At 46.8% G+C, this 23085-nt stretch overlaps 1 protein-coding gene across 3 annotated transcripts; it reads left to right on the plus strand.

The window, feature by feature from the left end:
* The first annotated feature begins 4118 nt into the window (after positions 1-4118).
* Positions 4119-21396, plus strand: TRAF1 (TNF receptor associated factor 1). 3 transcript variants are annotated; one of them, XM_064170931.1, is made up of 10 exons: positions 4119-4328; positions 5332-5416; positions 9128-9226; positions 10770-10931; positions 13736-13807; positions 14568-14633; positions 15309-15746; positions 16337-16514; positions 17034-17182; positions 19223-21396. In XM_064170931.1, exons 1-10 carry the CDS (start codon positions 4120-4122, stop codon positions 19436-19438), a joined length of 1674 nt encoding a protein of 557 aa, XP_064027001.1. In that variant the 5' UTR covers position 4119; the 3' UTR covers positions 19439-21396. The 3 variants fall into 3 exon arrangements, with proteins under 3 accessions (XP_064027001.1, XP_064027002.1, XP_064027003.1); XM_064170932.1 differs by having other exon boundaries at positions 4119-4295; XM_064170933.1 differs by lacking the exons at positions 4119-4328; positions 5332-5416 and adding an exon at positions 6257-6324.
* The last annotated feature ends 1689 nt before the right edge of the window (positions 21397-23085 follow it).

Consider the following 23085-nt stretch of genomic DNA (forward strand, 5'->3'; position numbering starts at 1 on the left):
TCTTTTTGGACAAATTGAAGGATCAAATCCTTCTTTTGGAAACAGTTTTGCATCCTGATTCCTGTGAGACTTACAGGGTGGAACTGAAAATAGCCTTTAGCCTATAGGTTAATTTTTAGTAGAGAAATTGCAGACACAAACATAGGAAACTTTGTGGATAAACATGTTGGGAGAATAAAACTTGTCTTATTAAAAATCCCAGGCACTAGAAGGTGGTGATTACTTGTCCCCAAGTCCTATGACTACATGTGAAAAGACCTTGCCCATGCAGCAAAGGAGTGACACAGAGCTGGGGAGGGAAGAGAAAACTGAGCAGAGATCTGCCCTAAAGAGGCCAGGGGCCAGTCTGACTGGGTGCTGAATGTATCTTCATACTTCCTGTTATTTTCAATTTGCCACTAAGATGACTGAGATTTGTCATCTTGCTTATTTTGTATAAACATTTTTCATCTCCTTTTTTTGGGGGGTATTATTATGGGCTTCTTTAGCACCTCTTCTGCAAACAGTGCCAAGCTTGGTGCTTATAATAGCCTCACAGTACTGTACACTTACAAGATTAATTTTTCCTGTGTGTACATAGACTTCCAGCTCTATAAATAGGTTAAATGTATCTCCTAGCTCTCTTTTTAGTGATTTGGGTTTTTTTTTTGCTCTTGGATGTATTTGGTTTTAAACTAAACTGCCTCTCTGAAGTCTAGAAGGGTGTTTTGTTTATTCTTGCTTTGTTTGACATTGTCCTTGTGAGACAAGAAGGTGAAAGTTTAATAGATTTTTCTTTTCCTAGTAAATCTTCAATAAACACAATATGTGTGTAGCAGAGGAATGTGTGATAAAGAATAACAACATAAAGACAAGCATGAGAGCTGAGTCAACTGTGTGAGTAGAGCCTATGCATGGGTTATTTTTTTGCTTCATGAAAACATGTACATAGATGTTTAGAACAAAAATAGGAGAAAACAATCCTGGAATTAATTGCAGTAAGTCTTTGAGCAATACAGCTCAAAGCACTATGTCCTGTACTTTGCTTGTACTGTGTCTTGGTCCCAGCAGTTGATCTCCTTCCCATCTCTTATTCAGTAGAACTGTAGACTCTTTGGTATTGTATTTGGTAATCTGTAATCTTGTTGGGGGGCAGTCACCCAAAGCAGCTCTTCTAGGTGTGGACTACCTCTATGTCTCCTACTCTTAGAGTGATTGGCATTGGAATGGGCTGCCCAGGGAGGTGGTGGAGTTGCTGTCCCTGGGGGTGTTCAAAAAAAGCCTGGATGGGGCACCTAGTGCCATGATCTAGTTGATTGGATAGGGCTGGGTGCTAGGTTGGATTGGATGAGCTTGGAAGTCTCTTCCAACCTGGTTGATTCTATGATTCTGTGACACACAACACAGGAAGGTGTCAGACTTCAGGCAGATGCTCGCTGATCAATAACAACCTTCTTGTTAACTTTCATGCAGTCTCAAGGTGCCTGGATGTGAACACCTGTAAATCATAGAATCATTAAGATTGGAAAAGACTTCTAAGATCAAGCCCAATCTTCTACCTAACACCTCCATAACCACTAGAAATTCTTCCTTGTATCCAATCTAAACTTCTCTTGGCAGATCTTCAGGTCATCGCCTCTTGTCCTGCCATTAGTTACTTGGGAGAAGAGGCCACTCTGGCTTCATTACAACCTCCTTTCAAGTAGCTGTAGAGAGCAGTGAGGTGTCCCCTCTGCCTCCTCAGCAGCAGAGTAACAAATGAAGCATCTAGAGCCAGCTCTGGTTTTTTATTTGTAATTTTCAGATAGGACTAATTCCCAGGGATATTCCTCAGGTTTTGTTCACAATTAAGAGCTAACAGCTTTCCATCTGCACCTTTCTTTTTCCTGACCATATCGCAGCAGGCAGGGTTGCAGCGTGTGGTTTCATAGTGCACTTTGTGAGGGGAAAAGAACCTCTTCTGGTAATGAAACTTTGCTTTGTGTAAATCCACTGTGCTGCCAGCATCTTAAAAAGGATTTGCATACATTAGTTGTGTTGTAAATATTATCTGCTTTTGAGAGCAGCTGGAGGACAAGGCCCAGTGAGGACTGCTGGAGGTTTCCCAGTAGGAAAACCAAGTCTCCTACTCCCTTGCTGGGGGGTGCTGGGTTTGCCCCAGCAGGCAGAGGTACGGACGGGACGTTTCTCAGTGTCATCGGCGCTGGGTAGGCAGAAATTGCTGCCTGAGTTGCCGGGCAGGGTCCCGTCTCACACAGCCATAGTCACGCCAGTTGCGGAACTGGCCTCACAAACCGAGTCTCCATTTCAGTCTCTCCTGGGGGACCTGCTCCCTTGGGCCTTTCCTTACCGCGCTCCCCATCCCTGTCCCCGCGGGTCGGTGCCGGTCAGCCTGCCTGGGGACAGCCCCGCCGCAGCCCTGCGCCCCCCGGGAGCCGACTGCGTGCCCTCGGCCCCCGAGCTGCTTTTGGGGCTCCCTGCTCCTCCCGGCCTCAGCGAGGCAGCATCGCCGAAACGGAGACGAGCCGCCCGGCTGCGTTTCTTCTGCCGGCGGCAGCGGCCGAGCTCCGCATCGCTCGGCGTCCCCGGGCCGGCTCCTTCCCCCAGCCGCCCTCCGCCTTCTCTCCCTGCGGCTCCGCGCCCGCTCCGCGCTGCGGGGCCCCGCGGGCTCAGGTAAGGCGGCGGCAGCGAGCGATGGAGGGAGAGGGGGTCCCGCTTCAGCCGCCCCCGGCCGGGGCTCCTCCCGGCTCCGCAGCGGGAATCCGCCCATTGCCTCCCGGGGCGCACGGATCTGGGCCCCGAGGCTGCCCCGGGATCCGGCCGCCCTCGCTGCTTCCTGCTGAGCCAGGCGCGGGGACGAGGACAGGGGTGGTAGATGGCAGCAGAGCTGGGGCCCACCAGCCCTAGCGCTGCCTTTTATGGGGCGTTACCAGTGCAAAACACCCGCAGGGTGGGCTCCCAGCCCCGCGCAACCGACAGGCTCTGTTAGCGCAGAAACCGGTGCCAGCGCTTGTCAGCCCCATCCTCCCTCACCTGGGCACCGACCCACGACACCTCTGGCACAGCTTCATTAACTTGCGTGTGCACATTTCGTGCTCCCAGGTTTAATTTATGGCTCTTGGCAGGTGGGGCAGCCGCCGCGTCTGTTGCTGAGCTCCCCATCAGCTGCCTGGAGAAGCCGAGGGATCTGCCTAAGCCAGCCAGCAGGGCTCGTTCCGAGAGGGGTGTGTTAGATCCAGGGCATGCCCTGTCCTCCACATGGCAGCCGCAACGCTGCTCCTGTGCCCGCCTGGCCCTGCACTGCTGCTCTGGCTTTCCCAAAGGCTTGTTAGTCCGTGTTACCTTTGATATGCCGAGCTAGATTGTTGCGTGGCAGTGCAGTTAAGAGGGATGGGGGGGGGAAGTAGATTTCTAAAAGCATTACTGTGATCAAACTGTGCCAGCCCTTCTTGAACTTTCCAAATGACTGTGGAGACACCAGAGTCAGTTTTGGTTGCACTTCCAAAAATACTCAGCTGCACAGCTCTGGTTAGCCAAGGCCAGCACCCAAGGCGCATGGCACCTTGGCACGGGAGGTGTGTCTGCTGAGGGCACAAGCGTTAACCTCAGGCTCACGAAAAGCTTTCATTTTTCATTTCACCACCACTTTGTGACTTCAGGAAAGTCACTGTAAACACATCAGATGCTCAGTTTCCACATGGTGAATTTTGGCTGCTGGGAATTGAAGGTGGTTGGGGATTTACTCTACAGGAAATTACTCAGTGATGTGGACTGGTGGGATTGCAGCTCTGAGGTGATGGCATTGCTTCATCTTTCTACAAGCTAAATAAACTCTGGGAAGCACAGCCCCCCCCCCAACTTTTTATTTTAATAAGCTGTCTCTTCTCATGTTGTGTTTGAGGGAAATTTTAAACCTGTACAGTAATTTCCTGCTGGTACCTAGTCAAACCCCACTGTGACATTTAGTCACGCATGCCAGCTGCAGACTCAGTTAAAGAGATCACCAGACTGCTGCACAGGTTTGGAGCTGCTCATGGACTTGGATACCTGCTGTATGCTCTGACATCAGTGAGCAAAGGTCTGCTTGTCTGAGCATCTGTTTATTTTTTCTCTCCTGTCTCTGACAGTAGGTTACTTCAGATGGCTGAACTGGCAACTAGAGACCCACAGGATGTCCCTGGCTCTTCTCCTGATGAAAATGAATTTCCTTTTGGATATCCCAGTAACATCTGTGAGGATGTGCCTGATCAGAAGTACCTGTGCAGCAGCTGCAATAACGTTCTGAAGAAAGCCCTGCAGACGCTCTGTGGGCACAGGTACTGCTCAGCCTGCCTCTCCTGGATTGTACGGTAGGTCCTTGTCTCAGAGGGTCACATCATTCTGGGGGTTTCTGTGGCTGCAAGCTGTGCTGTGCCACTGAGCTCTGTAGCTGAGCCTGTAGCTACCTGATCTGCTGGATCACAGCCATTTTACTGTCTGGAAGTATTAACTGGGGGGGACTGCAGGCTACTCCCTAGCTCCTACTTATTTCCAGTTTGGAAATTTACAGGGTGGGGAAGGCTGGGCTACAGGTGTCAATTTTTATACCTGTATGAGATGATGATTCTGATTTTACCTTGAAGAACTGAGTACTTCCACGGGACTTTACAGTTCTTTGATGTGTGATGTTATGGGATTGTGGTAAATGCTATGTAAAATTTTATTTTAATAATTGAGCTGGATCACTCCATGCTATGATGCTGCTATCATCAGTTACAAACAGAGAATCAGTCAGCGTTGGAAGAGACCACAAGGATCATCTAGTTCCAACCCCCATGCCATGGGCAGGGACACCCTACCCTAGAGGCTGGACAGAGCCTCATCCAGCCTGGCCTTAAACACCTCCAGGCATGGGGCCTCAACTGCATCCCTAGGCAACCCATTCCAGCCTCTCACCACTCTCATGCTCAACAACTTCCTCCTCACGTCCAGGCTGAATCTCCCCACCTCCAGCTTTGCTCCATTCCCCCCAGTCCTGTCACTCCCTGATAGCCTAAAAAGTCCCTCCCCAGCTTTTTTGGAGGCCCCTTTCAGATCCTGGAAGGCCACAATCAGGTCACCTCAGAGCCTTCTCTTCTCCAGACTGAACAGCCTCAACTCTTTCAGTCTGTCCTCATAGGAGAGGTGCTGCAGCCCTCTGAGCATCCTTGTGGCCCTTCTCTGGACACTTTCTAGCATGTCCACATCCCTCTTGTATTAGGGGTTCCAGAACTGGATGCAGTGATATGCAATAAAAGCCATTCTCTTGGACAACCTGCTGAACAGCTACTTCATTCCCCTTTCTTTTTGGTTTTCTTTTTTTTTTTTCCCCAGAAACAATAAAAATGCAATTTGCCAGAAATGTAAGGAGGAAGATCCCAGCACTTTGAGTGAGGAAAGCCTGTTGGCAGAAGAAAGGGTAAGTTGCAGTTCACAGTTCATCACCACCAACCTTTCTCTGGGCTGCCCTACAGTCATCTCTGGGCTGCAGTTTAGGAGAGAGTAATGCAGAGTGTGATAGCAACTGGTAGTTAACACGTTTCAGCTCATGCTTTAGTCATTTGGATTTCCCACAGCTTTTGATTTAATGAAGTGTAATGGCAACCTAAGGCTTTCCATGTCCATCTGGTTCTGCAGCATGAAATCTCACACTCTTCCATATAATTAACTTTATATTGTCTCAAAGTAACCAGTGCTTTCCTGCTTGTAATAATACATCCTAGCTGTTACTTACTGTCCTTAGTAAGTATTCTAGTGGCTTTTCCAATCTCATGGTTCTCTCTACCCTTCAAACATGTGACCAACATTAAAGGTGGAGCATTCCCTAAGAGAAAAAGCTCAAGTGTCAGCTAACCAGCTGAATTGCCTAGAAAGTGTTTTGACAGCCAAGATATCTGCAGGAAATAGTGGAAAGCACAGAGCTGAATGTAATAATAGATAAAAGACTATGCACTGGCAAATGTTTAATCTGCAAGTTAACTGTGCAAATCTCTTCTGCTGTTGTGTAATTTTCCAGGCAGACCACTGCACTATTCCATATCCTGAATGCATACTGGGCCACAGGGCTCAGTTCCATGTTGTCTTTTCCCTTCTTTTCTGATTATGTGCAGGAGTACCAAGAGACCCACATTCTGTCGAAATTGGTTAAGGAAAACTGAAACCAAATAAGCAGCTGGCAGTGAGGTAAAAGGCAAGGTTTAGGAAGTGGCTGCAGCAAAATACTGAAGCTGCAGTTAATGCTGAACTTGGAACAGCTCAGAAGAAATCCTCAATTCTACCATAGATTTCCCAGTAACAGAATTTCATGCATCATGTAACCACAAATAGGTACAGCTAAACCCATATGAACTTCTTACTCTGTGTTGAATATCACTTCTCTAATAACTTTGGGATTTCTCTGCTGTGGGATTCTCACTGGAGCTGCTGGGACTTTCTGCAGAATCTGTGGGTGGGTGGTTGTAAACAGTCACTCTTGCAAGTTGATCTGCTTGGGCAGATTCTTATGCCTGTTGAGGGTCCAGATGAAGTCAATCATCAGCAAGACATAAGGCTCTGCCTGCACGGATCAGCTTACAGCAAGTGGTTGGAGTTTGTAAACAACACAAACAATAAGGAGCATTTAGCGGCTTTATTCTGTCTATCTGTTCCTGATGATCTCTGCCTTACCTTTGCTGTGGCTTTGCTTCACGATTTTTTGCTCTGCTGTGTGTTTATACTTTAAATAAGACACCTACACGGGGCCCTGTGAGGATGTGTATTTGCCTTAGCTTCTCCCATGATTTATTTCTGCGGTATCTCCTGTTTCTTCCCTGTTACCCTTCTGATTTACAATCCCTTACCATACAACACCAAGCGTTATCATGGTGCTGTTAATCAGTATCAGTTACTGAGCATCTGCATCTGCCACGGAAGAGTGAGAAGAATGAGGGCATCTTCCCAAGCCTCTGCTCGTATCCTCCCTGATGTCATTAATGGGCCTGGCATAGGAGGGAATTCTCCGCTCTGAACTGAACATGAGCTGCTTTGTGGCTCTTCCCTCCCTGTCTGTGTTTAGAGCAACTGTAGATCCTGGTTCAGCTGCAGAGGACCAAGGTTAGCTGGAGAGAAAAAAAGCCACCTGGATTTATCCTGGTCAGATTGATCCATTTGTTAAGCTCACCACTAGCTGACTTTCCTGACCACACGAGCTGTAGACCAGAGTCCTCCCGTGGCTGGAAGCTTCAGGGTGCACATTGGTATGGGTCAGAGTGGCAAGGAGGAATGCATCTGACAGTGTTTTTTGGGTGGGACATGGCAGGGCACCTCCACTTGTGTCAGACAGCTCTGAGACAGGCAGGTCTGGGCAGGTATGTGTGCCCTAACGGCCACTCATAATCAACATCATCAGCTCTTGCACCAACATCTTCCTTTGAAACAGCTAAGATGAAAAGAGGGAGATGAGACCACAATACATTAAATGAGAGAGAAATGTTTCGTTTCCTTCTGTTGGACCTAGAGCGCTTTCATGCCAGTGAGAGTCTGACATTTACTCTGCTGAGAGGCTGACTCAGGTCCCTGCCGAAGTTCTGTGCAAACTCAGGTTCCCAGAGAAGAGGGTAGAGCTTCACTTGACTATTTTGAAGCAGTAACCTGCATGGCCAAAAGAGGAGAGGAGGATTTCCTACCTTGTTTTTCACCTGGGTAGTGGCCATAGTAATTTAGCAAGTAGAAATGTGAAAGAAGAAGCACAGGGAGTGCCCACAGCAGTGAGAACCTCAGGCGCTGCTGGGACTGTCCCTGTACTTAAATATATTTTCAATTATCTGGTTTGTAATGCCAGGAAATTCCTTGAGTTTTTCTCTTATGACACAAGCTACCCTCTGCCTGATAGCTTGAATTTCTTTTCTTTGATTTTGCAAATAGATTAGGCTAAAGTGTTTTCGAGGATGGGGAGGGAAAACTAATTGTATTAATTGCTGGCTCGTCACACAAACTCTTCCATATGTGCAGATGGAGCCAGACGTGGGTTTGTACAACCTAGCTGATTGCTTTTTAATCTTTTCTTCGTGTGTGTGGAGTAGTTTGCAATTTGTGTGCAAAGTTCTGGACATTAGGAAATGAGTTTCTGTGAGAGTCTGCATCTAGAAATGTATCTTACTGTTACCCTTTGTAGCGTCGTCTGGGCTGCTTTAGGGTGTTTTAGTATGATGAGTGTAGGTGAGTAAGAACATCTTGTATCTAGATTAAAAAACCTCATCAGGCATGCTGATTCTGATAATTGTGCTTATTTTTCTCAGCTTGTTGTGTAGCATTTCAGTAACTTTCTTGCAGTGTGGGCATCACTTGTAAATGTTTTCCTGCCTTTAAGAAGCTTCTCCCCCAGGTTCTTGCCTTGCCCTCTGCTGTGACATGGGAAATCTGCAATACACTGTATTGTGATCTTAGCCACAACCATTAGCTTCAGCAGGGCTTTTTCTTGTGTCAGTTGTACCTGCCTTGATTGTGCAGGATGTAATATTAAGTGTGTAGATTGGTAATTTCCATAATAATGGTAGAGTTTTTCATGGTTATGCATAAAAACCCCTACTTAGTGCAAAGCAAACCCCACTCACATATGGTTTGCATTTCTTTGGTGCACAGTGCCATACTAAATGGAAACAGCCATGGCCTGAGAAACTGCTCTCACTGCAGAACAGTCTCAAGTCCTCTCTGCAGCACGTTTAGGAGGTGTTAATGACCGCCATAATGAAACCCATTCATTAGGAGTAGCACGTGGTAGCACCCTCTAGTTAGGGTCCTGTCAGCACATTGACTGCATGTGAAATATTTCAGGCTTCTGAGAAGAGAAACCTAAAATAATAGCTGCAGCTGGCTAGGCATACTTTCAGTGAATCATATCACATCAAGGAGTTGATTTTTTTGAAGCATAGGAAAGAAATTATTTAACCATTATTTGGGCTCCCCCCTGCACCAAGATTAACTTGCTGGCTTAGGGAGTCTTGTGGCACTAAGTACATGAAAAATAAAACAAGGGGTTTATCAATCTGAAATGTTGACACAATCACCTTATTGCTGTGCCTGGAGTTCTTTCTGATCAGTGGCTTGATGGTTTTGTGTTGGTTTTGAGTTCTCTACTGTGTTTGCTTTCCAGGCTTTTGGTGATGCTGCCATTAACAAAGAGATTTCTGAGCTCAAAGTGCACTGTGTGACCCTCGGATGCAGTTGGTCTGGTATCATGAAGGACTTTGAAGTAGGTTTAAAAGCAGTTTATTGAAATGAACATGCACTCTTCCTTGAATGGGGCCAGAAAGACAATGGAAGTAGCCTTTCAGCAAACACTTAATTAATGCAGTTTCATTAGAATCAGTGTGAGTACCACGATTTATGCCCAGAGGATATCTAAACCCATGCCATTAACTTTACTTAGGGCCTTGACCAAATCCAGAGCACCCTGAATGATTGTGAAATTCATGTTGCACAAAGGTACATCAACTATAGTTTCTTTTTCCAGTACTTTCCTTACTATTTAAATGCAAGGGTGCTAGAAGCAGGTTTTGACAGACCAAAATGCTTCAGTCTCCAGAACACTGTTATGGGCAATATCCTCAGTACATTTTTGTGAGAGAAATCATCTCCTTTTGCAGAAATGACTCCTACTGCTTGAATGTGCTCATCATGCTTTTGAGACTGATGTGAAATGCCCCAAGTGAAATGATTTGTGGATCTGCTGTGCAAATTAGAGCAGTGAAAACATGCAGATAATTCTGATGTCAAAGCAGCTCCATTTTGGTCCCCTGGTGTAGGAGCAGAGGGGGTTTCTGTGTTTAGGAGGGGGAGTCTGCTGTGTATGCCTCGATCTGATAAGCACTGAGGTGCTGCTGCCTTGCCTTTGCTAATTTTTGGGTGGATTCCCCTTTAAAGGAAAAATCTGCCCCGTTTCTTTAGTCTCCTCATTTTGAGAAGTGGAGTCCCTCTCAGCATGAATACATAGCAAAATTGATTTGAGAGCTGGGCGTGTGATTGCAATTGGCATTTCTGAGCCTGTTCTGTAGGGGACAGCCATCTCCCTTCAAAGACAAAATTAGTTGTGACATGGTGTCTGCAGAAGCTTCGGTAAAAGAGGTCAGACTAAATGGTTCTCCCTCAGATACTGTGTGCCTAAGAGTCTGCCAACAGACCTGTTGATGTGCTTCTGAAAGGCACATGCTGGGGTTTTGCCTTGTTGTGATGAGAGGATGCAAACAGCAAAAAGGAAACACTGTAAAAGTTATTTTGAGTGTAGGTAAGGGTCGTGTCCTAATTGTTGCATAGCTGATGTCAGATCCATTCTTCTGTGCTGTGCAGACATGTCAGCAGACTAACCATATTGATCCCACCAGCTAGAGTGGGATGGCCTCAATGCTCAAAAAAAACCCATCCAACCCCCCCCCCCCCCAGAAAACCCCCTGAAAACCCCCTGAGCTAAAAATTAGGGATCTTGTCATACAAAGGAAGAAAAAGCTGGGACCAGAATCAGATTATTTCTTAAGCAAAAGAACTTGAGAGGTACAGTTCAAGGAAGAGCTCAAGTTTGAATTTATCAAATGTTGTTTGTTGATTTTGCTTTTTAAGTTAAGAACTGAGGAAAAAGCCCCAGTAAAGTCACCACTAACCTCGACAAAACTGTGGAGTGGGACTTTACCCAAGCAAGAAATGCGAAGCAAAGATCCAGGCTGGCAGAAGAGAGGCTGTTTAGAGATATATGCCTATCTGCAGTTTACAGGTTGGTTAATAACTCAACTCTCCTCTCCCAGGAGCACCAGAGTTTGTGTGAATATGCTTTAATCCCTTGTCACACTGGTTGTGGCCACGTGGTGATGAGAAAGAAGCTTGCAGATCATTTGGAGAATGGCTGTGTTAATAACGTGACGATGTGTCAGAAGTGCAAGAGGAGCTTCTCCAGTAGTGACTACCAAGTAAGAACATTTCTCTGTTTCACATTAGGGCTTTGTATTAATGCCTTAAATAATCTGTCGTGACATTTTTCATCTTGATTTCATGAACGCTATTCCACTTGGAGGATATTTCGTTTTCCTGAGTTGCCTAAGTTTTCCATGCCTGTGTTGGAGGGGGAAATGAGCTGTTACAACAGAGAGGGAAGTAGATGTGTGCTCATCCAGGGCTTGGGCAGCCCATGTCTCATTTCAAAGCATGTATCCCAGCATGGGGTAGGGAAGGAGCAGAAGAACACAGAGTGTGGCAGGGGAGAGATCTTGGAAGTGGCTGGCATTTGATTCCAGCTGAAACTGCCCACAAAAGTGTAAGGCAGGTCTTTGCCAGAGTATTTCTGTTAGGTGTGATCAGATACAACTCCCCAGATCAGCAGCAGTGTCCATGCAGACCAGGAAGAGAACGCTGAATCTGCCACTAATTTTTAGTGACTGTTTAAACATATTTACTTCATTTTTTTTAATGTTTAAGTTGTGTTTTGTGTTGCTGTGACAGAGATAGCTCTGCCATGTTGTAACTGCCAGAGATTTATGCCTTTCCAAGTAGTGAGCTGTGAGAATTCAACAGCCTGAGGAAAGCACTCTTTGTAGGGTAAGAGCAAGGTGCTCTTGCCAACACCTGCTTCTTGGGAAGCTTTTACTATGTGCATTTCATATCTTACTAACTTAAAGAGAAGAATGTCTAGGCACAGGCACCTACATCCAGTGTATGTCTCAGAGAAACGGTAAATACCAGAAGGTGGCAACACTCAATCCCTTTCCGCCTTCCTGAGAGCTGGAGGAGGAAACCAGAGCTATGTGAGTGCTCCCTGAGCACCTTTCTCCTTCCAGAGGTCTGTGGTACCAAAGGGCTGCCTCAGCAGGCTTCGTTTTCCTGCAGTGAAGATCTGTTTTCCTCCCACCCATTCCGGTTAGCTGTCATCTAATTAACTTTCTGGTTAGGAGACCTTGGCAGCCAGGCAGGGGAATGGCCTTGAGATGTTCATTTGTCTCTTTCTGCCTTAGCTAGGATTTGTAAAATTGGAATGTTCCTGGTTATTAAGGTTGCAGTCACATGGCATATGATTCTTGGTTGTTTGTGTGTCTTCCATGGACCCACAATCCTCTGGGAGCAAACAGTAGGTTTTTGGCACTTCTGTCTCTCTCTTAATTATTTGTCTTGAGAGTTCTTTTATACCCATACTTTAAAAAAGCTTGGCACACCTTGTGCAATGGCTAAGGTATAGAGTGTTGAGAAATGAGGTACAGACTAAGAAAAAAACACATGGCTGTATTTCTGAGGATGTACTTAGAATCAAACAGGTTGGAAGAGACCTTCAAGATCACCAAGCCCTATCCAGTCAACTGGACCATAGCACTGAGTGCCCCATCCAGTCGTTTCCTGAACACTTCCAGGGATGGCAACTGCACCACCTCTCTGGGCAGCCCATTCCAATGCCAATCACTCTCTCTGACAACAACTTTCTCCTAACATCCAGCCTAGACCTCCCCCGGCACAACTTGAGACTCTGTCCCTTTGTTCTATTGCTGGTTGCCTGGGAGAGGAGACCAAGCCTCACCTGGCTACAGCCTCCCTTCAGGTAGTTGTAGACAGCAATGGGATCACCCCTGAGCCTCCTCTTCTCTATTGAAAGAGAAACCGTGGGACTTTTAGCAGGGCTTTGGAGACTGCTGGAATGGCTCTATCAATTTCTAGACTGCTATAGGAGACAAACTGACATGCAGAAGTGTTTATAAAGATTAAAGACAGCCCCTCCCCCAACAGTATGAATTGAAAGCTGCCAGTTGCTGTGTCAAATACACATATTCCAGTTGTATGAAGCAGCAGCAGGAGGATTACTTTAGGATAACTTGGAGCCAGAGCTGGCAGGAAGTCTCATGCTCGCAGTAATGCATTTTGCATTAGCACATCGTGATGGAAAATTTGGATTCCAGCCTTCAAAATGTTCACAAGCAGGATGCAAGAAGGATCTGCACATTAAGCAAACTATATGAAGTCAGTGCAAGAAGAGTTTATATTTGGGTTTCCTGTGTAGTTGCTTTCTCTTCTGTAGTCCACCTGCATATCATTGTGTGTAGCTGTGTGTGGATGCACACAGCTATGGTTTGCACTGGGCAAGACCTGTATATTGCCAATCTTGTATCACATTTCCCTGGGTGGCCTTGCAAAGCATCTGTAAGTAGTTTCCTAAAGCTCTGGGGCCCAGAAGTGAAAGATCACACTTTGTACTTGCACTTACCAGGTATTGCATCTGCAGAGCCATCACTGAGCACACCTGCCAGACTGAAGAGTAATCAGCTTAGAGGCTCAGCTTGAGAAAGCTCTGAGTCTGCAGGTTGTTGGACAGGGGACAGCAGCACCTGCTGTTAGCAGATGTGCTTTGGTCCCGAATTTCTGGATGTTGTTTCCTCTGAAAAGAAGCCAGAGCACTCAGCAGCTCACTGCATAGTGAGGCCCAGAGCAGGCACTGTCTGCACAGGGGCAAAGGATTTTGTACCCTGCGCTGTGCTGCGTGGCAGAGTGCTCCTGAGGAAGACCTTTCCTTTCTTTCCCTCAAACCCACATCTTTCAGGAAGATATCAAGAAACTTGCTGTAAACCTTTTCTTCCATAACACAGAATTGCTTGTAGAAAAGCCTCCCTGATCCCCACAGTTTTGTAAAATGGGAATAGCATTCCCAAACAGAAGCTTTGCTTCAAAGGCTCCTAAATAAAGCTGCTCAAAGATTTTATTAGGGTACTGAATCCTTTCCTTGTTGTTTTAATAACAGGAACATTCATGTGAAGGCAGTTTATGTGAGGAACAAAAGTGTATGCAAACAGAAACAACATCAAAGGAGAAGGTAGGTAAAAGATGAGTGAATGCAGTGCTGCTTTGTACCCATTAAAGGAACATCTGAGAACGTTGCCAGATTGTAGCAGTTCTCTCTGGGCACTCTTTACATCCCAGCACAGCTCTGCTCACTAACTTCTCTTCCCTGCTCCCTCAGTTAACTTCATTAAGTTATCTTCTCAATCTTAAAATAATGGGGAAATGTTTGCTTCAGATATTCAAGGAGACCCCCATCAGCAAAAGAAAGACGTGCTGTGTAGCAGCACATTTAAAGAGGCATGCTTTTAGTTGTGAAGGGGACTACATCTGAAAACCAGGGAGAGATTTTGCTCTGCTAGAGCCACAACCCAGGCCATATTGCATCACACAGCTCTTCTGTGCCTTCTCCAAGAGCAGGAAGAGAGTTGGAGTGGTTGTGGCCATGGTGCTGCCCACTGTGCTGGGTCACTTTGCTTATTGGCATTTCATCCCTGAGAGGTTGCTAGCAGGGGATCACTGTGCTTTCTTAACTTATGTCATTATGGAGTCTGATAGATGGACACCTAACTGCCAGGCTGTGTGCAAGGGACTTGCAGTCAGTCAGCCTTTGATTGATCTACCAATGAATTTTCAAAGCTGGTTGGACTGTGGAAGCTGTGGCAGTGCTTTGGCTTGAGTTAAGCTGATTTATAGCTGCTGGGATTGTGGCCTGGTTGTTTGTGGGTAAATAAAAGAATCACTTTCAGTTGTTAGTTGATTATTTTAATTGTTTGTTTGTTTTTTCCCAACAGAACTGCTCTGCACCCTTAATCAACGGGGATGGATGTTGTTTTTCTGAAGTTGGCTGTTCATTTAGGGTGAGTGCCTTCAGGAGGCTCTCAGGGGGGGTGCAGCTCAGCACAGTGCCTTTGCTCTAGCCTGCCTTTGTGGTCAAGGTAGTAGGCCTGGATTTAAATATATCTTTAAGAAAATAGAGAAAGTCTCTACTTTATTAGTAGAGGTGATGTTGGAACTGCCATGGTTACAGGGTGGGTGTAAGGTGTAGTTGAGCCTGTGCTGCTCTGTGTATTCACTTCAGATAAAAGCAAATGTTTCTAACAACTCTGCTGGTTTATCAGGTGTGCTGCTCTGCTCTGGTTTGGATATTCCCTTCAGGGTAACACCTCTTTAAACAGGGTCTTCTTTGTGTTTTAGTTGGCAACTGCTCCTTTGTCTCATCTTTAGTGTGCAGTATGTGTGTTAAATATTGGCTTCAGAATCTTGCTGGGAGCCTGCTGGCATCCTGATTAATACAGAAATGGGAGCCAGTTGTAGGGGGGGGTTGTATATCCTGTGTGCAGTGTGAACACGCAGCCTAAACTGATCCTTAGAGGCTTTGTTGGTTTTTCTCTCTCTGTCTCTCCTCTGAGGGTTGGCTCAGTTGGTATCTTGCAGTTTCTCCATCCTTGTTCAAGGGAATATTGCTTGATTTGGCCCCAGATCATTTATGGTAGGTGTATGGGGAGTGCATTGAGAGTGTCTTCTTCTTACAGGGAAGCAAGGAGAAGATAAAGGAGCATGAAAAAGCTGCAGTTGGGGCCCATGTGCTGCTTCTGCTGCAGCACATAAGGCAGCTGAAGGCAAACTTGTTCAATGCTACCAAGGTTGCAAACAGCTTCATCCCACAGTCAGAACTGAGTAGGAATGGTGCTGGAAAAAGCATCTCTGATCTGCAGATCCCAGCAGGGTTGGACATCAGCAGGGATGTGGAAGTAGACTGTTTTCCTGGATCTTCTGCTTCTGAAGAGGAATCTGTTCTGCAGCAGCTTGTGAGGGAAAAAGTGATTTCTGAGCTGGAAAATAAGCTACATGTGTTTGAGAACATTGTGGCAGTGCTCAATAAAGAGGTGGAGACCTCAAACTTGGAAATTGCAGCCTTTCGAAGGCAGAGTGAACTTGATCAGAACTTAATACGAGGCCTGGAGCTGAAGGTAAATGATGATGTGCAGCACTGCCTGAGTGCTTGCTCTGTAGAGAACACAGGGATGGGTGGCTACTGACATAGGGAGGGGTGGTGCAGAGATCAGGACAGGGGTGGGCACAGGAATTTGAGCTGTGAAGCCATTAGTTCTGGACACATCTACAGGATCTTTTTGGTGGTTTGGGTACATTTTGAAAGGGAGAACTCTGTTACCTAAGCCTGTGTTTAGGTATTCCTGAGAGTTGTGAATGTTCTGAGTTAGCCACGATCTGTGAGCAAGCAAGACACAGAATCACAGGATGTTAGGGCTTGGAAAGGACCTCCAGAGATCATCAAGTCGAACCCCCCCTGCCAAAGCAGGATCACCTAGGGCAGGCCACACAGGAATGCATCCAGGAGGGGTTTTAATTGACTGATCCTCTTAACAGCTGCATTATTGCAGGAGGACCAAACAACCATTTATCCAGTTAACACTCAGCTGTCACTTAAGGGTCAAAGGAGGCTCTCCAGAACATGAGAACTCCAGAATGATTCTGCTGCTTCTGCAGCACAACAGCCTGGAGAGGGGGGAGTGGTTGAAGACTGATTTGCCTTTTCTAGATTGCAGAGCTGCACCGGTGCCTGACACAGAAGGATGCAGGCCTCAGCACTCTCCACAAGACTCTCCTGTTCTCTGAGCAAGCTTCCTATGATGGGATCTTTCTGTGGAAAATAACAGATGTTGGCAGGAAGCTCCAAGACTCTGTGACTGGAAGAACAGTCAGTTTGTATTCACCAGGTAAAACTGAGTGTGTATGTGTGTTAGCAAACCCACTCACTGCTCTGCAGCAGTGCTTCCTTCTGCTCATGTGGACAAGAGGACCTTTAAAATAACTCCTTAAACTAAGATGCTGTTTATGTGAACGTCTCATGCTCTGCTGCCTTCGTGATGTGCTCTTCCACAGGCTTTCATTCTGCAGTTTGCCCTCCATTACAGTTACTTGCAGGGGCAATCTGCTGGATCTGTCTCATCTAACCCACAGCTTGGTGCCTGATGGTACCCAATGGCTTTCTGCAGCGGTTCTCTCCCATGTGTGAAGTAATTTGAGTAGGTAAAATATGCTTGTGTGGCTAATAACAGGTAATTTTCACTGAGGTGTGAGGCACTAAAAGGATTCCAAGCAGTGGATTTTCATTGCTTCTAGTCTCCAGGGTGTGCTAATTTGCCTGTTTTCATCTGTGTGGTAGCAGAACACGTCATACACCACCTTTTCCCAGATAGCAGAACACTCATTATGTCTTTGTCTCTGATTTCCAGCTTTCTACACTGCAAAGTATGGCTACAAGGTCTGCCTGAGGGTTTATCTGAATGGGGATGGGACAGGAAAAGGAACCCACATGTCTCTGTTCTTCGTCGTCATGAAAGGAGACTACGATGCTTTGCTTTCATGGCCTTTCAGGCACAAGGTAGGAAGGTCACCTTCTCCTGTTGGATCCAAGCATAAAGCCAGTGAGCACCCAGGGAGCCTTCTCTGGAGCTCAGTGGAAGTTGAAGTGCTTTCCCATTTTCCTCTCCCATGGCAATTAGCCATACTGTGGTCTTGGGCAACAGTTTGTCTCTGAAGCTGCTCCTACTCTGATTCCATACTTCACTTTGTGGGGTTTTGTGGGGTTGTTCAGCCAGGAGAATTATGGTGTTTGTTCTGTCCCAGCCTCTGTCCCCCTGGGCTAAAGACAGATGCTGTTTCCTCCTGGCTGTTGCTATACATAGATAGTATCAGTTTATGAATGAATCATGATTTGCTGCCTATGATCTGTAGGTGTCAGAGGTGTGAGGTTAGAGTTCTACTTACAAACGTATCATAGATGACCTGTGGGACCCTCATCTTGGAGTGGGTCCAGAGGAGGGCCACGAAAATGATCAAGAGGGTGGAGCACCTCTCCTATGAGGACAGGCTGAGGGAGCTGGGGTTGTTCAGCCTGGAGGAAAGAAGGCTTTAGTGAGACATAAGAGCAGCCTTCCAGTAACTGAGGGAGCCTACAAGAAGGCTGCAGAGGGACTGTTTGCAAAGGCCTGCAGTGACAGGACAGAGGCAGTGGTTTGAAATAGAGAGGAGGAGATTAAGATTGGATATTAGGAGGAAGTTCTTTACCATAAGGGTGGTGGAACACTGGAAGAGGTTGCCCAGGGAGGTAGTTGAGGCCCCATCTTTGGAGATACTCAGGGTCAGGCTTGACACCTGAGGCTTTGAACACTGCAATCTAGTGGAGGATGTCCCTGCTCACTGCAGGGGGCTTGGACCAGATGACCTTTGGAGGTCCCTTCCAACACAAACCATTCTGTGATTCTATAATTTTATAAGTGGAATCTGATAATGGCAGCAATGGGTAGAAAGGCAGTGGCAGTGTGCACAGGTTTCTGGTCCCTGTTGTAGCCCTTGCCTCTGTGTGGTAATAATTCCATCAGTCTTTCACTTAAATGCCTTACTACCATTTAGGTATCAAAGTTCCCAATCCTCACTGTGTTGCAGAACTGTTGCATCCATTTCACTTTTAAAGCTAAAGAACAATGAGTTAATAGAAATGGGAATGAGATGGAGAGATTCTACACTGATATTTAGGTAGTGTCTTTACTTATTTGTGTACAGGCCACTGAGCTGCTGCTTTTGAATCCAAACCACAATAACAGAATAAATGTAATCATAGAATCAACCAGGTTGGAAGAGACCTCCAAGATCATCCAGTCCAACCTAGCACCCAGCCCCATCCAATCAACTAGACCATGGCACTAAGTGCCTCATTCAGGCTTTTCTTGAACACCTCCAGGGATGGCAACTCCACCACCTCCCTGGGCAGCCCATTCCAATGCCAATCACTCTCTCTGACAACAACTTCCTCCTAACATCCACCCTAGACCTCCCCTGGCACAGCTTGAGACTGTGTCCCCTTGTTCTGTTGCTGGTTGCCTGGGAGAAGAGCCCAACCCCACCTGGCTACAGCCTCCCTTCAGGTAGCTGCAGACAGCAATGAGCTCTGCCCTGAGCCTCCTCTTCTGCAGGCTGCACACCCCCAGCTCCCTCAGCCTCTCCTCACAGGGCTGTGCTCCAGGCCTCTCACCAGCTTTGTCGCCCTTCTCTGGACACATTCCAGTACCTCAACATCTCTCTAGAATTGAGGAGCCCAGAACTGTAATATCTGTAACCCAGCTCAGGGTTAAGTTGCTAGGTGAGAGGGAGAAAAAAAAAACAATTTTTGAACTGTTTAGTTCTCTACCAAAAAAAAATAAATTCCTTACTTTGTTTTATTTTGTGGGTGTCAGAGCTTTAAATACTTCATACGGGAACTGACCTTGCAGGTTGTGAAACCTTCATTATAGTTTGCATTTAATTACCAATAGAGCATGCAGCTGTTTTTGCAGCTTATTTGCTCTTCTGTCTCTGGTGTTTGCTGGTTTATGTTTCACTTCAGTCCCTCAGCATTCTGCTTCATTCTGGGTTTTTTTTCCAGGTCACATTTATGCTGCTTGACCAGAATAACAGGGAACATATCATTGATGCCTTTCGCCCAGACTTGACTTCTGCTTCATTTCAGAGACCAGTGAACCAGATGAATGTTGCAAGTGGCTGTCCCATGTTCCTCCCTCTGTCCAAATTACAGTCACCTAAATATGCCTATGTGAAGGAGGACACACTTTTCCTGAAATGTATCATAGAAACAAACTAATGACTCTTGCAGCACAGGTGTCTGGTCAGTCAGCCACTGAATTGTGTTAGTTTACAAGACAAATCCACCAGCTTGAGAGCTGTTAGTTTTCATGTGCACACAAAATCCAGAGTTCCTGAGCCTGTGCTCCCTGGAATTGATTCCAGTCAGCTGAAGAGCTTCCTGCCGGAGCTGGCTGCTGCTGAGCCTGCTGCGCGCTGTGCCTGGTGCCCCGCGGAGTGCGCTGCTGCAGCTGAGGATGGAGATTCTTTCATCAAGCTGCCAGCGCTCCTGCGCCGATGTTAATGGCAGCCACCCCCCGCGGATGCGCTTGTTGGAAGCAGGCACTGTGCTCTCCCACGCCTGGCCCAGGCCTGGGGATCATTTTGCCTGGGTGTCTGGCAGAGAGTGTTGCTGACCTCCTTTTAGCACCCTTGCCTTCGTAGGTGTCTGGGATGTGAGGGGTGATGCTGAGCTTTCCCCACCCTCCAGCAGCACCCCTTTCCCAGCTCCCTTTCCCAGGAGGTGCAGAGCTGGCAGCCTGTGCTGTCTGGCAGTCCTGTGGGATTTTGGCTGTTCCTCCACCAGGGACAAGGGCAAATTCCTTCCCCTGTGGCACTGATGGTGTCTCTGCTTCTGCTTATTGATGACCTTGCAAGCACTGAGTTGTGCATAGCCTTTGCAGCTCGAATTCCTCGTACCAGATGATTTATTTCTTACTATTTGTTTCAGACCTCTATTTATGTGCTGTGTAAAGAGAAGTTCTCTTGCATCAGCAATCAGTGACCAGGTTACACTGTGCCCTGGGGGAATGACCTCTTGTATGGCCAAAGGAGTCTTTTCTCTTTTCAGATGTGGAGTGCTGAGGGTTGTTACCCACTGGGGTAATCCAGAGCTGCCAGTCCAGGCAGAGGGAAAGACCTTCAGCAGCTTTGTTTCAGAATGTTCAGTCACTTCCTGAGCCTTCAAGGCAAGTGACTTATTAGAAAATATTGATTCTTTTTCATTGCTTAATTCTTTTGATGTGCTCTGATGTTTAGAACAGAAGTAACTACTGGAACTGTCTTTGTCTTTTTCTGTAAAGTAGAAGTAAGGGATGAATAATTATACTTTTATATGTCAGCAAGTCAAGCTTGGGAATGTCTCTGTGTGTGTGAAGTTCAAATGATGCATCTTATTCCAAGTAAGCAGCAGGCCTCTCCCTCCTCACTCCCTGCTGAACAGCTGCTTGACAGAACCAGTGGAGTTGAGCTGGGCTTTGATGCAGCAGGTTCTGAACTTCCAGTGGCCTCATGGTGCAGTGTATCCAGCACCGTGAGCTGTTCCACAGGGCAGAGGCCAGCTGGGTGCAAACCCAATGCCTGACCCTGCAGACAGAGTGTGTGTGTGTGTGAGAGAGGCCTTTATGCCATTACTTTATGCATTTTTCCTTTGCAATATTTCCTGTGTCTTGACTGAAAACACAAAGCCAAGAGATAAAGGGAAGGAAAAACTGTTTGTCCACTTCTATTTTGCAAACCATGGAAACCACTGCTGCTTAGCAGGGCTGGTGAAGTGCCCTGTGCTGTGACTAACCTCCAGCCTGCCTGCTGGCACAGGGAGAGGTTTTTCTAATCTCTCATTTCCATCAGGACAGCAGCCTTTAAAATAATTAGTTGTGATGAAGTATCACATTTCAAAACAATTCACTCTGTAAACAAGTACCCATCAAAGCTCATCTGGGAAGGTGCTGGATATTCTTTGCCATCACAGACACAGAATCTCTGTCTTTTTCTGTCTTCCATGTTTAAAATGTTCTTTCAGGGACAGAAAGTTACTTCTCCAGTTTTGTGCCAGTTCCTGCAACCACAGGGAGTAATATGCCTAAAAATAGGCTTTTCATGCTGTCTGATTCTGACAAGTGCTGTATGTATTACAATCATGCATATTTTCTTAACCATTCTATTTATTTCCTAAATAAAGCTCACTGACTTAAGAAAGGTTTGTGTATTGTTTTCACTAGAAGACAGGGAATTGAGCAACTTGGAGATAACTTTGACAACAGTTTGCTGCAGAAACAGCTGAGCAGTGCTGCAGCACTCACTTAGAATCATAGAACCATTCCAGTTGGAAAAGACCTTTAAGATCACAGAATAGTCAGGGTTGGAAGAGACCCCAAGGATCATCTAGTTCCAGCCCCCCTGCCCTGGGCAGGAACACCTTTCACTAGATCAGGTTGCCCAGAGCCACATCCAGCCTGGCCTTAACAACATCCAGGGATGGGGCTTCCACCAGCTCCCTGGGCAACTTGTTCCTGATCATTGAGTCCAGCCATTAGCCAATGCTTCTTCCTACTTGTAGCAGCACCAAGCAGCTTTACCCAGCATGAAGCAGTGTTGTGCACAGCTTGGTGACCCCAAAGGAACCATCCCTTGTCCCAGAGGGCAAATAATGCCAGCTCCCAATCAGGGTACTCAGGGTGGAGTTTCCTTCCTGCAGGAAATCAGTGGAAACTTTGGGAATTAACCCTAAAGCATCACTCATGTCAGTGCCGTAACAACAGGGGCACCTTTGCCTCTGGAAAGTGATGTCTCTATGGAGATGAAGCACCCAAAGAAGGGATTTTGAGCTGGAAAACTGAACAAAGGGTTGTACAACTTCAACCCCTGGGTGCTACCCCACACTAGCCTGGCTTGGTGCAGGAGGCACATGGGTGTGGGGTGATGGCACAACCTGGTGCAGCGAGCTCATCACCACAGCTTCTGCAGCAGGAGCTGGATGGAGGTGGCAGCTGACCTTCCAAGAACTACTGCAGATGAGGTGGTGGTGGGCTCTGCCCTGTGGCCAGGTGAGTCAGCGTCACTCCCTACCTCTATGAGTTTTCTCTGGCCCTTGCTGGCCATGGGACTACTTTTCCACCAAAGATTTTTAATGAGCTGCTTTTATCATAGTGAACCTTGGCATCCCGTGGTGGCCTGGCTGTCTCTTTGCTCCACTGGTACTTCTGTGCAAAATTCTTCTCCACCTACAGCTATTACTTCTTACAAATGATTAGGAGGATTTTCCTTGTGTGTGAGAGACAGAGAAAGAATGGGGAAAATGAGTAAAACTGTGTGTGGGTGAGAACCAGGAAAGGAGAAAAGGTGTGTGGGAGAGAAGCTGTGTGAGGATATTTGTGTGCCAGGGAAGCAGAAACTTATGTGTGTATGTCCAGGCTGAGAGATGGATTTAGCAGAAGGACCTGACACTTCCGTGCATTTCTCCTGCTCTACCAGGAGCAATTACACTGATTTTCTTCCAATCCTGTGCACAGTCGGGGCTCCACTGGTGGCAGGAGCCCAGTGTCACTGCAGGCAAGAGGTCAGATCACATGGAAGCTGCAGAAGCTGCAGGGGAGCTGAAACAACCACGCTGGTTGTATAAATACCTTTGAGAAAGGACACCATGCAGTGCGGCACTGTCCATCCCCGTGTGACAGGCACCAGCCTGTGCCTGGCCTGCCCTAGGTGTGACAGCAAGGCAGGACAGGATGGACTGGATACCTTGCTCAGGATCTTCTGTCTGCAGGGGGAAGCAGGGTGGCCCACACTGTGGCATCCCCCTTGGAGGACAGGTCTGACAGTGGAAGAGGGAACTTGCTAATAAAAGCAATTCTAAAAGTTTATTGGAAGCCTTTGGATCCAGTTTTT

Source organism: Pogoniulus pusillus, chromosome 35 (assembly GCF_015220805.1).
Source record: "Pogoniulus pusillus isolate bPogPus1 chromosome 35, bPogPus1.pri, whole genome shotgun sequence".
Classification (NCBI taxonomy): Eukaryota; Metazoa; Chordata; class Aves; order Piciformes; family Lybiidae; genus Pogoniulus; species Pogoniulus pusillus.